At 41.3% G+C, this 14884-nt stretch overlaps 1 protein-coding gene across 1 annotated transcript in view; it reads right to left on the bottom strand.

The window, feature by feature from the left end:
• The window catches only part of Dnah5 (dynein axonemal heavy chain 5), a 235205-nt gene that overhangs the window by 94921 nt on the left and 125400 nt on the right, over nt 1-14884 (bottom strand). Inside the window, exons 42-47 of the mRNA XM_021208310.1 lie at nt 14091-14237; nt 10936-11177; nt 8846-9022; nt 7807-8008; nt 4887-5029; nt 4091-4225 (exon numbers count right to left, since the gene is read on the bottom strand). Coding sequence (XP_021063969.1) covers nt 4091-4225; nt 4887-5029; nt 7807-8008; nt 8846-9022; nt 10936-11177; nt 14091-14237 — 1046 coding nt within the window. The remainder of the gene's footprint in view (nt 1-4090; nt 4226-4886; nt 5030-7806; nt 8009-8845; nt 9023-10935; nt 11178-14090; nt 14238-14884) is intronic.

Here is a 14884-nt window from a genome sequence, read left to right as displayed (position 1 = left end):
AGGAGGGATCTGAGCAAGCAGAAATCATATTGAAAGAGGAGGAAGAGACACTAGAGGACTGCTGCAAAACAACTTTATTCCCTGTACTTTCAGACACAACAGAGTCGTTACACACATGAGCTCCCAGCACCATAACTGTATGCACAAGGCCTACACAAAATCTTGCCAGCCAAAAAAAATCCCAGCACGAATAGGAGGGGCACTCACAGAATACCACCTCTGGCTGAAAAGCTATCGGCAGTTGATGGCTGCTGAGGGAGGGTGTGACCCCTGGTAGGCTGCCCATGCTTCAGTGGGTGGCCCTGTGCGTGGGCTGCCTGCAATAAATAGGCTCAGTGGGCTTAACACCAGCACATGGGGTTGGGAGGAAACCTAGTGAGAGGAAGAGCTGGGGGGAATTTGATCAAGGCACGTTATAGATATATATGGCATTCTTAAACAAAATCTAAATATATATTTATTTTTTATTTTATGTGGTTTTGCCTGTATTCATGTATATATGCTGTATGCATGCATGGTGCCCATGAAAGTCAGAATAGTGTCAGATCCCCTGGAACTGGAAACATTATGAGCTACCATGTGGTTGCTAGAAATCAAACTCAAGTTCGCTGTAAGACCAGAAACTATTGGTAGCCACTGAGCCATCTCTCCAGTCTCTCAAACAATGTTGGGGTGAAGATTTTTAAAAAGAATGTCTTCTTTCGTTTCCCAGTATGGTGATAGAGACCTTTAACACTTGAATCTGGGAGTGAGAAACAAAAGTGTCTGGAGTTTGAGACTCACCTAGAATCCTTACTAACAAAGGTCTAGGCCACATACCTGTGACATGTGAAACCTCTTCCACGTATCTACACATCTTTTCTAACAAATAGAAATATAGATGTAAAACAAAAAGAAAAGTAGAGAGACTGTGCTCAATTTGCAACATATATTCATATGAAAATGTGTGACATAATGCAATTTACAATGAATATATACAATGAGCATGGCGATAATTAACAGGCATCACATGGAATTAAGCCCTGCTCAAAAGAGAGAAGCTGTGTCTGGTGCTGGAAACCTAGCCATCCACCTACCCAAAGCTGGTCCTGCAGTGAGCCTCAGAGAAGAGCCTACTATGGCCACTTTAGTAGACTGGCATAATTCCTAACTCTAAAAGTATCGTCAAATCCACAGATAGATCTCATCCATCATCAAAGAAACTTTTCTTTGCAGTACGAGGAAAATTATCAAAATGCACAAAAAGGGGTCAATGAGTGGCTGTCCCCAGCTGATACATCTACAACATAAGCCCTGCAGCTAAGGCTCAGGGATCATTGAGCAAGAGGAGCAGAAAGAATATAAGATCCAAAGGACTAGAAAGTCCTCTGTAACAAGGAAGCTGCACTATGACACCTAACAATATTGCTGCCTAACCAAGACCTGATGCTAATGTGGAAGTGGGAAATCTCCCAGGATTCCTAGACCCAGAACTTAGGCAATGAGTGACGGGGGAGAGAGGGAGGATTAGTGCTTTCTCAGCTGAGCCCCTTAACTGTTACTGTAATACGAAGTGGTCAGCTCTGAAATCATACAGGCACAAGCCACACTCTGTAGATTTGGAGTGTGTGTGTGTGTGTGTGTGTGTGTGTGTATGACAATAATATGCAAATTAAAGAGACTGTCACCCTGAGAAAGTGTCTCTTGGAAGGGTTTGTAAGGAGGGAACCTGAGAGGAGTTGGAGGTAAGAAAGAAAAGAAGAGAAGTAGCAATATTTTAATTTTAAATATATTTTCAAAAAATAAGGGGGTTGGAGAGATGTGGCTCAAGGGTTGAGTGTATACTGCCTTTTCCAAAGACCCAAGTCTGAGTCCCAACACCCATGACAAGGGTTTCACAAGAGCTTATTACTCCAGTTCCAAAGGTTTCTGATGCTTGACCTCCTCAGTCACCATCTCCATGTGCACACTACAGACACACACACACACACACACCACCACCACCACCACCACAACCACCACCACACCACACATGTGCACAGGTACACATGCATAATGTAAACAATAAGAGTAATAATTGACAATTGTGTATAAAAGACACTAAGGGAAACTGGTCTCTCTAGTTTAATAGTTTGATGCAATTTTGTACCCTCAGTAAGAGGAAACAATCTGACATTGCAGACTTGGGTCAGTCCTTCAAGTTTCACCCACTAAAGCAGTCCACATCTAAGGTGTTTGTTGTCATCTTGTGGTATAAGAATATATGACACATTATGTCACATCTGGTAAGAATCTAAGATTTTATACCCTGTTACAATGTATCATGAAAGTCCTGTGAGAATGCTACACCAGAGAAAGACAAGACAAAGTGGCAATTTAGAAAATAGTTTGGGAAAGGGATAAAACCTCATCTAGAAGAAAATTAGACTTGAATCAAGAACAGGCCCTGGCTCTTCCATACAGGAAAACAGGGAACAAAAAGGGGACTCAAAAAGTCTCCATCACAGATGACTCTAAAATCACCAAAGAATAAGAAATAATAGACGCAGAAAAAGCAAATATTACAGAGCAGGTGAAAGTTGGTACAGTAAATTGAATGCTGATACTTCAGTCTATGTTTCTGCATATTCAAATGTTTTTATTTCCAATTCAGGATTTTTTTAAATTAATTGTACAAAGTAAGTAATTTCACCATGGCATTTCTGTGTGTGCATTTATTTTTTACTGTCATCCTCATGATGTCTGTTACCTTTGCTTGACCTCCTTTCTTCTGCCACATCCCTAAGAGTCAGCACTTTATTCTCATGAATGTTCCCTTACTCGACTACACCTAAAGGAGGAGGCGTGGGTTCCCCCTGCTCGTGGGCATGTACATTGGCTCAGTCATTATGGAAATCAGCAAGGAGGCTCCTCAAACTATTTAAAGCAAAACTTCCATATGGTACAGATATAACCAGCAGTTAAGTGTCTACCCCCACCCACAGAAAAGATCAGAGTCACTTCTGAGTGTATCCTTCTGAGTCAGTCTTACTCCACTTAACACAGTGACATAAACTCCATCCTTTTCTTTTTTTTTTTTTCCTTAATGATTAGATAAAACTCCACTGCATATGTATACCGTGCTTTATCTGCTAACAGCTTCCTCAGCTGATTCTATAACTGGGCTGGTAGAAGTTGTGCATCACTAAATGTAGCAAGTGTGTGTGTGTGTACATAACCCAGTCACTCTCACTCCCACCTTGTGTTCCCAGAACCAGCATAGCTGGGTCGGATGACAATTCCACTTTCAATGCTTTGAGGGGCCTTCCTGCTGACTTGCATAGTCGCAGCACTAAACTCCATTCTCATCAAATGGTATACAAATGTTCCTCATGATCCTGTATCCTCCCAAATAATTGTCTTCGTTTATTTTCTTAATAACAGTCATTTTTATGCAGGTGAGATAGAAGCTCGGTCTAGTTTTGATTTGCAGTTTGTTAATTCCTAAATACGTTGAACATTTCTCCTTCATGTTTTCTTCATGTTTGCATTTCTTTATTTGACAAATATCTGAACAGGTTATTTTCCCTGAATATTGGGTTATTTGGGTTTTTGTTTGTTAGTTGGCTTTTTTTTTTTAGTTAAATATTCTAGCTATTATTTCCTACATCAGATGAGTAGGTGCCAGATGTTTTCTTGCATTCTGTAGGCTGTCTCTCTACATTTATAATTTACTTTCCTAGACATATATTTAATTTCATAAAATCCTACATGCCAATTCTGAGTTTTCAGTGTCTAACTCAGAACCTGGCTGTCTATACCTCAGGTTTTCCTATGCTGTCCTACACTTCCACACGGGTATCTTAAACACTACTGAGATCTGTGGCACCTTACACATTCTTTATCCATTCTTTGAATTTTTCTTATTTCTTCATCATTTAAGACTATATAGTATGACCTAATGAGAAAGAGACTTAACTACATTTGAATGATAGAGACAACAGAAGGCATTGTTGGCATGATGTCATGATAATGAAAATCTGACAAGGTTGCATGGTCCATCCACATGAAACACTTTGAGCCTCAGAATCTGACACAAGCCTGCTTCTGGGAGTGACATCAGAGGCAGTACCTGAAACATCACTGGGGTGGTCGCTGAAGAAAAGTTCAGATTCTTCACCATGTGACTTTCAGGGTCAAATTTTGACATAAATCCTTTGATGATGACTGTTTTGGCTGTCCCTTGTTCACCAATTAACAGCACAGCCTAAAATCAAGGTGTTTAGAAAGAATGAAATATAACCAACAATATGGGTTGAACTGTGCCCTTCTGGCCCACCAACCCCTAAACTGAAGCAGGAATCCCTCCCAATATGACCGTACCTAGAGAAAGGGGTTCTACAGAGGTAACACCCAGATGATCCTGCCTAATGACGGCCTTATTGAAGCAAAATACCTCTGGTGCACACAAACACCAGAGAAGTGTGTGCGCAGAAAAGTGCCGCAGGAAGACAGAGGAAGGCGACACCATCTGTAAGTCAAGGAGAAGGGACTATGGACAAACCAACCTCATCAAAACCTTGACCCTGGGCTTCCAGCCTCCAGCACTGAGGAAGTAAACTGCCATGGCTTAAACCACTAAGCTTTGATATTTTGCTAGGACAGCCACAGCAAACTAAGTCAGTAACCAGAAGGGAAAGAATTATCTTAACAAAAGCAGTTCAAAATTCATCTCAATTGAGAAGTAGGACTGTCCCACACATCAGGGTTGTCCTTTTGAAATAACAAAGGGAGTTCACTCATTTAGGTAACACCTTCACCCATTCTAAACAGAAACACAAAGTAAAGTGAAATAACTGCAAGGTACTTTTGTATTTTCGTATGACCTTTAAAGTTGACTCTTTTTAATAATGGTTTAAAAGCCATACCTTGCCTTGTTTGGCAATGGTTTTAATTAGGAAGTCGGTCCTCACATTGTCCACATTTGGCACAAGGATAGATCCATACTCTGGGGTGGTGTCGGGTGGATACACATATTCTGGGGTACACATGCTCCAATGCCTCCAAGTACCTGAGAACAAGAGAGGGAGGTTCACACCTTCAAGCTGATATTGTACATCCCAGTAATGACCGGTTACCTTCAAACTGTCGTAAAGTTATCTTCAAATGCTCACCACAAAGCAGAGATCATTAAGGGGGTATGGATATAGCCCAGCTGGGAGGGTGATTTTTTCTACCATGGACAGTTTCCTGAGTTCAACCCCTAGCATCATGTAAAACAGGGTCTTCTACTTTTCTTTCTGTTGCTATAATATAAATCTGAACAAAAACATCTTAGAGAGGAAAGGTTTTATTTCATTTTATTCTTCCAGGGCATAGTCCATCGTTGAGGGAACACAGGACAGGAACTCTGAAGTTCATGTACAGTTCTTGTACAGCTCAGAACCACCTGCCTGGATATGGTGACTCCCACAGTGGGCTGTAGCCTTCAGTATCAGTTAATAGTCAAGACAATCCCTCACAGATATATGTCCACAGAGCAATCTGATCTAGAGAATTCTTAGGTTGTGACTTTACTCTCGGGTGACTCTGGGCTGTAAAAAGTTGAAAATTAAAACTGACTACGATACCAGACACAGCAGCACGCAATTTGCAATACAAGCTCTTGGGATGTAGAGGCAGAAAAATCAGATGTTGGAAGTCATCTTCAATAACACAGCAAGGTAAAGGCCTATCTGGGCTTTGTAAGACCATGTACCCAAAAAATATTCAGTAATAGACTTTGATACCTGTCAGTTAGCTTCATCAAAACTTCCTAAGGAATTACTCCAGATAAAGTCCTATATTTGGACATATTCTGAAATATTTTAGAACTGTTTTCTCAGTATGTAGATTTTCAACAATATAGTGTACATAAAAATATAGAAGACAGTGAGAAGCATATACCTGAAGCCATTATGACTTTTAGATGCCAAATCTCACAAGCTTTTCACTGGGAGAAAGATAGTAGATGGTATGTGTATGGATATGCATAAAAATACAAAATTGTTTATATGTATTGTTGTATATATGTATATATGCATTATATGTGTTTGTGTATATGTAGGTCATTTTAAAGTATACACTGAGATAGATAGATAGATAGATAGATAGATAGATAGACAGACAGACAGACAGACAGACAGATAGATAATTATACAACTGTAGATATAGACATCTATATTCTAATGTAATTTTTATACCAATTGTTGGTTTCATTGAATGGCTGATGTGTATCTATGTAGGAAATTTGCCTCAAGTCACTAAAGGTCTCTCCTGCCTTGCAAATGAAACTTGTACCCGGAACTCAAAGTAAAGTTCGAGGAAAGAAACAATTTCTATATTTCTTTGCACATTAAAATCCTTATTTCAGATTTGCCAACAAATGAATAACACTAGAAAATATCATTCTGAGTGAGGTGACCGAGACCCAGTAAGACATGCATGGTATGTACTCATTTATAAGTGGACATTAGCCACAACGTAGAGGATAGCCATGTTACAATCCACAGAGCTAAAGAAGCTAAGTAACAAGAAGGGCTCAAGCAGGGACAGGTAAATCTCACTGAGAACAGAATAAACCGCATAAACCTCAAGAGTGGAGGGGGAGGGAAGACTGGATGAGGATGGGGTGGGGATGGGATTGGGAGGGATCAGAAATGGGGAAGAAGGAAGGAGAGAGTACTAGGAGAGATGGCTGGAATCAGGAGGCATCTCTGCCACAAGCTAGAAACCTAGGGTAATAGAAATTCCCAGGAAACTAGGCGGGTGTCTCTAGCTAAGACTCCTAGCAATGAGGGATATGGGACCTGAACTGGCCATCTCCTTTAACTCCCACCGGAAGGCAAGACTTCCACTGGAAGGATTGGGACACTAACACAATCACAAAAACCTGGGACCTACTGTTTGTCTGGCCTCCGAGATGTGCTGGGGAAAAGGTAGCACAGAAATTGTGGGAGTGGCCAACCAATGGCTTGTCCAACTAGAGTCCCATGCCATGAGAGCGAGCCTACCTATAATGCTGCCCAGAGGGCTAGGAGCCAGAGGCTGGATAGCCCAGGGACATAGGATCCAACCAAACACAAATGACATTAGAAAAAAAAAAGTCAATGAAACAATTCCTAATGACATTCTGCTATACTGACAGATTGGTGCCTTATCGATTATCATCAGAGAGGCTTCATCCAGCAACTAATGGAAACAGCTGCATAGAACCACAGCCAAACATTAGGCAGAGTTTGGGGAATCCATGAGACGAGCAAGGACGAATGTAGGAGCCAGGGGAATCAAGGACAACACAAGAAAACCCACAGAATTAACTAGCCTGAGCCCATAGGAGCACATTATGACTGAACCACCAACCAGCGAGCACGCATGAGACTGCCCTAAACCCTCTGCACATGTTACTGATGTGTAGCTTGATCTTCTTGTGGGACTCCTAACAGTGGGAGCAGGGGCTGTCTCTTCTCTGTTGCCTATGTTCGAGACTCCTTCCCCCTGTTGAGTTGAGATGTTGAGCCTTAATAGAAGAGGTGGTACCTAGTCTTCCTGCAACTTGTCACGTTATAGCTGGTTGATATCCATTAAGGCAGGCTCTTTTCAGAAGAGAAATGGAGGAAAACTGAATTGGGGAAGGGAAAAAGAGAAGGGAGGTGAAGGGGAGGGACTAGGAGGAGAAAAGGGAGGGCAAACTGCTGTCAGAATATAAAATAAATAAAACTTAAATTTAAAAAAAAAAAATCCAAACGTTTTGATTCTCACTTTAATAACACAACCCATCCTTGCACCCTGCAGGTAGAGCACGCTCACCGTCCGGCGCGACATAGTAGTCGAACATGGTGTCCCCAGCGTCTGTCAGCTGTGGCAGGTGCAGTGTGGGCCCTTCTCGAGAGCGCAGCCAGAGTTCCATCCTCTGACGGCCTTCCAACTCCAGGACTGCGCCCACACTCCACATCATGGCAAAGACAAACAGCCTGCCCAGATGCTCCGCGTCCACCTCCCAGGCCTGCTCCTGAGGATGCAGAGAGAGATCATTCTCTTCTCATTAGCTGGTCCTCGCTCTCCCTCTAAAACGATAAATCTAGGGAAATGATACGAGCTGTCCCCAGGAGAGGAAAAGAACGGGTACAACTGAGGAGCGAGTGGGAACCCGCCTTCCAGGGGTGCTAACTGGTTTATAAAATAAACGGAAACAAGCGAGCAAGCTGTCTCTGTGGGCTAAGGCACTTTGCACAAGTCCTGACGGCCTGAGTCAAATCCCCCATACCCACGTGGTAGAATGAGACAACCAAGAACCCATGCCTTGTCCTCTGACTTCAACACACACACCAAGTAAATAAATAAAATACAGTAGAAATATTTTTAAACAACAGTAATGGCATTTTTTTTTCTTTTTTTATTAATCATTCCGTTCGTTTACATCTCAAATGATACCTCGCTTCCTGGTTGCCCCACACCTCACACCCTCCCTCTCATCCCTCCCCCTTGTCTCTATAAGGATGCTCCTCCACCCACCCACCCTCTCCTGCCCCCTTCCTCCAGCATCCTCCTACGCTGGGGCATCAAACCCCCACAGGACCGAGGGGCTCCCCTCCCATTGATATCAGACAAGGCCATCCTCTGCTACATATGTATCTGGAGCCATGGATCCCTCCTTGTACATGGTGACATTTATTATATTAACCAGCGACAAAAGTGAAATTAATGGCTTGCTTCAGTCAGAGAAGGCAATAAGGGAAAACCGGTGCTTCTGAAACCCCTCCGAACCCCCACCACATTCTCACCAACGAACCCTAACCAAGCCTGGTTTCAAACGCTGTGCTCTCTGGAGAAGGGTGCACCCGCTTACCTTTGGGGGGATCAGGCCTTGCAGCATGTGGGTGCTCTGTGTGATCACAAAGGCTTCCAGAACCTCCATCTTGAACTCCAGGTTCTGGATGCTGAACCGATACAGGTCCGGGAAAGTCTCTGCATACAGCTGTCGAAGGATTTCAGCCTCTTGAGGAGACCGTCTCTTGAGAAAACCCTGTGGGTTCACACACCCGTGCATTGGTGAAACCAGGAAAATGACCATTGGGGCATAAAAATATTTTCACAGCATTATTAATTAATTAACACTAATTAACATTAATAATGATACAAAGTGATATTGTGCTTAAAATGCATCAAGCCTGGCTATAAACTCTTTCGTATAATAATTTCTTCAAATCCTCAAAGCAACTCTCTGAGATAGGAACTGTTATTACCCCCCTTTGACAGTTGCGTCTTCAGTAAGCCACCCAGCGTCCCACAGTTGGTAGGTGACAAGGCCAGAATTAACAGCCAAAGAGTCTGTCTGCAGCATTCACATGCGCAGGTCTAATGTTGTGTGTCAACTAGTGGTCTTTCCCCCTTCCACTATGAACTGTCTGTTATTGCTGTCTTAGTTCATCTCATGGTCAGTCACGTTGGTGAGACTTCATTGTGCAGCTTCCGATGTTAGGAGATAGAATCTTACTGCAGGCTCCTGAACCCCTGGGGATACTACATTATTTAAATGCATGTGAAAATGTAATTAGGTGTAAGATTACTGTAAAAAATCCAGGTAGGATATACTAGAAGTGCACTTTATAAGGAGCAAGCTAAAAATTTTTAACTTAATACAATAAAAGTATTTTTCAAACAACTTTATAAAATTTAAATATATTGGGGGGAAATCATGTAATTACAATTGACTTGTGTTCTGTCGTATCTGTGGTCAGCAAGCACAGTTATGTAAAGAAAATCTACTGTAATGCTTTAAGCATATAAAGAGTCCTTGGCCTCCTCCCTGGAGATTCTAACTTGGTAGGATTCTGATCTGGCACAATTACCTGTACTTTGTTAAATTATCACTGATGAGTACTTTTGAATATCCAAGAGCACCTGTACTTCATTTTTAATGGATAGAAAAACTTACTATGCAATATGACATCTGTAAAAGGCATTTTAGAATCATATTCAAGGGCGTCAGTATCGTTTTGCTATAAAGCATGTTCTTTTGTATCTCTCCATAAATGTTATGAAGTCTAAAACCCTTTAGACTAGATTCATGGAGCTTTTGAAAAGACATTAATAAAAGTTACAATATTCCTATATTGATAGGAGTATAAAAATATAATGGAAATATAAAATAATACCTACATAATTTAAATTAGAAAGTTTTAAAATAAAATCATCTTCAAAATATAAAGGCAAATAAAAATTTTAAATCTATCCATCTAAGTCATAAAAGTAACATGGATTAATTATTCAGTAACACTTATACTTATCTTCTAGTATGGACTTAATAAAACATATAAGCATGCAAGTTATACAACTATAATAAAATTCTAATTAATATATTCTATAATATGTTGACAGTAGTAAGCTACTATACCTAGTCATGAATTGATGTGACATTATGTAAAATATTATTTCTAAGCACAAAGTTAAAATTAATATTATGACAACTGGATCTCATTTTTAAAAAGTCTTTATATGCAAGTTTAACAAATCATCTTTAAGTTAAAATTCTAGGATGGTTGTTCCCAAATTTTATGTGAAGAAGTACCTTTCAAAACGGTCATGAATCCCCAAAGTGGTGATATTAAATTTTATTTTCAATCCTCAGATACAGTTTGGCAGAATTATTGATTCACGTAGGTCTGACAATTACTTGGAAATCACAGTTCTAAGAGATTAGAAGGAGACTGGAGAAGCCTGTGAGGGGCATTCGGGGTCTGAGCAGCCCTGTGCCTTCAGGCTCTGAGTATCCTGGTGCATTCAGGGTCTGAGGAGCCCTGTGCATACAAGGGCCTTTCAGAAACAGTAGCATAAAAAGCCATTACACCACCAGCTGCAGAAGAATCATCACGCTTACAAAGAATACTAAGGATGCCTTTCCTTTTTAATTATACAAAAGAAAGGATTCAATCATACCTCAAGAATAGGACTCCAGTCGAGGACCGAGGAACTCATGAAAACCATTCCATTTCTTGAGACAGTAGCAGGAGAAGCATTGTCAATGTTATGAGGTTCAAAAACAATCTTGCAGTTTGGAGCCATGGGAATCCGGTCGCCATTGGCCAGAGTCAGGGTTTTATTATCATCCAACACAGAATTCAGATTTTCAATCCAGATGGCATCAACTGGACCATCAAGAACAATCCAGATATGTTCCCCTGGATATCACCAAGACAAGAGGAAGAGAGCACACGTGCACACAGGTGCCTCTGTAAGTAGCTTGAGAGAGCACTGTAACTCTCTGAAGAGTTCAAGAACAGGTATATATAATGCCTGTTGATTTTAAGTAAAACAAGGTTCTCAATGATGACTAAGTTGCATGAGAACAAAGAATTTCTAAGTTCCTTAAGAAGCTGGAATGTTCAAACCATAATCAAGCCCAAAACTTCCTCGTTCCTTGGACAAATTCTAAGCATCTTTTGGTATGTACCATCGTTCTAAGGGTTGAGATGTGACAATGAGTGAGACACTGTACCAACTTCAGAGAGTTTACATTCTAAGTGGGAAAGAGACAGACAAATAATCAGAAAAACAACAGGAGCGATTTTAAACAGATTCAGAGAAGAGGCACGAGTGTAGAGAAAGTGTCAGTGAAAGATTTTACACAAAGACTGAAATGATTTAAAGATCTAGATGCATCTATGATCTTGTCTATGTCGCATCTATGAATGGAATGCACAAAGACCCTGGAGCAGAAACAATTTTGAAGTGATAAAATGGACTTGATGCTTTGTACCCGCTAAGGTGAGATACTGGATTCTTACTCTCTAAGGTTAAATAGCATAGGATCAGAGAATGAAGGAACGTGTTTGGGGGGGGGGGGGGGGGGGGTAGTGTCCTGGTATGAGGAAGAAATCCCTTGCCTCTCTATCCATGAAAGGATACAACCAAAAAGTTGGGGGCCCTCAAAACAATGCGAATTAAACACCTGTCTGTTGTCTTCAGAGCATTTTGTTTATTCTGTTGTATTACAACAGTCCAAAGGGATGAAGAGCAGAAAATTAGGTAGTAGAATGGGAAGAAATCAGACCTAGCTAACAAGATTAGGGGTAGTATATCTGTGCAACAGGGAAGGCCCTGGGACGCTGCAGGCAAATTCAGCCTTGCATATGTTGATACCCGGCAGAGATCCCATGAGAGTTGTTGACCTAGAAGTATGGAGAAATCAGGACTGGATGTTAGACATGTTGTAGAAGCTTTGAGCTTCCAAGTGGCCCTTAAAACCATGGAGGCTGCATGGGTTTCTTCTAGACAAAAAAAAAAGATAAAATGTAGAGAGGGACAGGAGACCTGGGAGCAGAGACCATGCAACACTTAGATTTCTGCCAGGGTTGGCACTGGCGTCCCGTCAACCCTTCTGCCTTTTAAAGACATCTCATTCCAGTGAATGTGAGAGTGAGGGTAGGCTCCAGAAGGGAGAATCTCTGAGCCCCAGCAGGCACGATTCAGGAAGAAGAGCGATCAGTTGCGCAGAGTCCACTGAAGGCAGAGTGTACTGAGAATAAAGGGCAGCCTGTGTTTTAAATGCCAGAAATCACCAAAGCCCTTCAGTATGTATCTCAGGAGACAGTGGGGACCAACCTGATGGGAATCGCATAAGGAGATAAATGGAGCTAGAGAATGACAAACAAGAAGAAGTCTCAACAAGAATGCAAGTGTAAGTGAAGGTTACATGCCTCAAGGGTAGCTAGCTCCTGCTCCTGTCTGTCTCCCTGTTACTCACCAATCAGGTCACTGAGCAGCTCTAACAACGTTTCCTTGCTGTGCTTCACTGTGAGGACTCCACTCAGATTAAATGGCTTGGGATCCCTCATGAAACCCACTCACTTAACAACAGGTGAAGTGCTGACCTGAGCACAGGTCCCTTTGAAAGCCAAAGCTTGCCTCCTCTTTAGAGCAGCTGCCCTCTGAGCATGCCAGGAATTAAAATCCCATCACTGCGTCTACATTTATGTTGGGTTACTGAACATATTAGAAGCAAATTTTTATTTTCCGGTAAAATAAGAGTTACCAGTAAGGTCATTTTTACAGTCTCTTGGTGACCAATGTTAAAGGACAGACTCCTTCCTTTTCAAGAGACTCCAGGTGATGCTGTCTTAAAATACGTGTGTCAGCAGGGGTCTGCTGCCCAAAGGGAAGGCAGGAAGGATCTGCCAAGAGCTCTTCCCTCCCGAGTTCTTTTCCAAGGTTTTTTTTTTTTTTTTTCATTGTCTTTTTCTCTCTCAGAAGTGAGAACACACAATGAGAGGTAAGCTGCTACCATTGCTTCCAGCTGAGGTGATATTCTGAGAACACTGTGCTGTTTACAGTGTCTATAAAAGAGACAACGAAGGTTTGCTTGAACAATCCAGTGCCAGTGTCCCCAAAACAGAAGGATTTGCCAGCTCACATGGGTAGATATGGTGTTCTGCCCCCCAAAAGCTAAGTTCTCTATATGATTTCATAGGAGAATCAGGTTTTTTTAAATTAAAAACAAAAAAAAAAAAACAAAAAAAAAACAAAAAACCAAGCTGTGTAGAGGTAAATGTTACATTTTTAGACTATGGAGTGACCATAATAACAGTAAAAATCACCTTATTCAATGCTATCAACCTTCCTTAACAACTTTTTTCTCTATTTTATTCTAAAATATTACAAGTATGTGTAAGTATTGTTTTAGAAAGCAAACATCCTTTAAAGAAGAGGTGTTTAGAGCCGGCAAGAGAGGCCAGCAGATAAAAATGTCCTTGTCTGGAGCAATATGGCAGAAGGGCAAATCCAGCAGCCAAAAAACATACACACACATAAGCACATGTACACATGTATATGCATATGCACACGCAAGTGAACACATGCATGCACACATTCTGTGTGCACAAAATAAATAATTGAAATGAAACAAAATTGTTAAAGGTGAAGTTTAAGTGTACTAATCAAAACTTTCATCACTTCAACACCCAGAAATATAGTAAAATCTTTTACTTAGTCTTGATTAACATATTATATGCACAACACCACTGCTTGATAATTCTATCTAGATATCTATGATTTTGTTTAGAAGTGCATGTTTAACATAATGTTTATTCCTCTACCTTTCTTTGCTTTCAATGTCTTCCTCCAAAGGGTAGAAAATATTCCATCAGTCCAATCATTTGTGGCCACATCGAGTCGACCAAACATCTGTGGGGCAGTAATTGCTTTGGGATTCATCCTCATTTCTCTGTGCGGTTTTCCACAATCTGCAGCAAGTGCATCCAAATTTTAAACATCTCGGACGTGGCGTGAGCCAACATGAAGCAACATTGCACTAATTTATGGTATACTGTCAGCAAGCGGTCAAAATACGAAGTGAAAAATTGAACTAAAATATATGTCATTCTGCATTCCAAGTTATAATTAGCCTTGTTATCCTTTATTGAGCACGGCACTTTGCTGTGTATGAAATAAATTCACATTGCCTTGGGGACAAAAGGGATGCCATGCTGGAACAATGGGAGTGCTTTCTCAGTGTGTGGAAGAATGACCCAGTCCACTGGAGGGTCCCTACTGTAGAAGACTTGAAGAGGGAGGGACACCTCCCCTGCTTTTCTTTGTCTCTTTTGTTACTGAGCTTAAGTGATGCTCACAGTCTGCAGTCTTCGGCTGGGATTTATGCCATCTTAGTCCCCTGATTTCTGGTACAGAAGTAGAAAACCAGCTGTTCTGAATCTCTGTTAGCATTTTGTCTAGGCTCCACCCCACAGTTACCTGGCAATAGCCAGGTGCCTGGCTCAAGACAAAAGGGGCTGCTTGCTCTCTCAGACTCTTGCTCTCTTACCCTCTCTGCCAATCTCCCCATTCCTCTCTCTCTCTCTCTCTCTCTCTCTCTCTCTCTCTCTCTCTCTCT

This window comes from Mus pahari, chromosome 11, assembly GCF_900095145.1.
Source record: "Mus pahari chromosome 11, PAHARI_EIJ_v1.1, whole genome shotgun sequence".
NCBI classification, from domain to species: domain Eukaryota; kingdom Metazoa; phylum Chordata; class Mammalia; order Rodentia; family Muridae; genus Mus; species Mus pahari.
The sequence above is the reverse complement of the archived record's forward strand: the minus strand, read 5'-3'. Positions and strand labels throughout refer to the sequence as shown.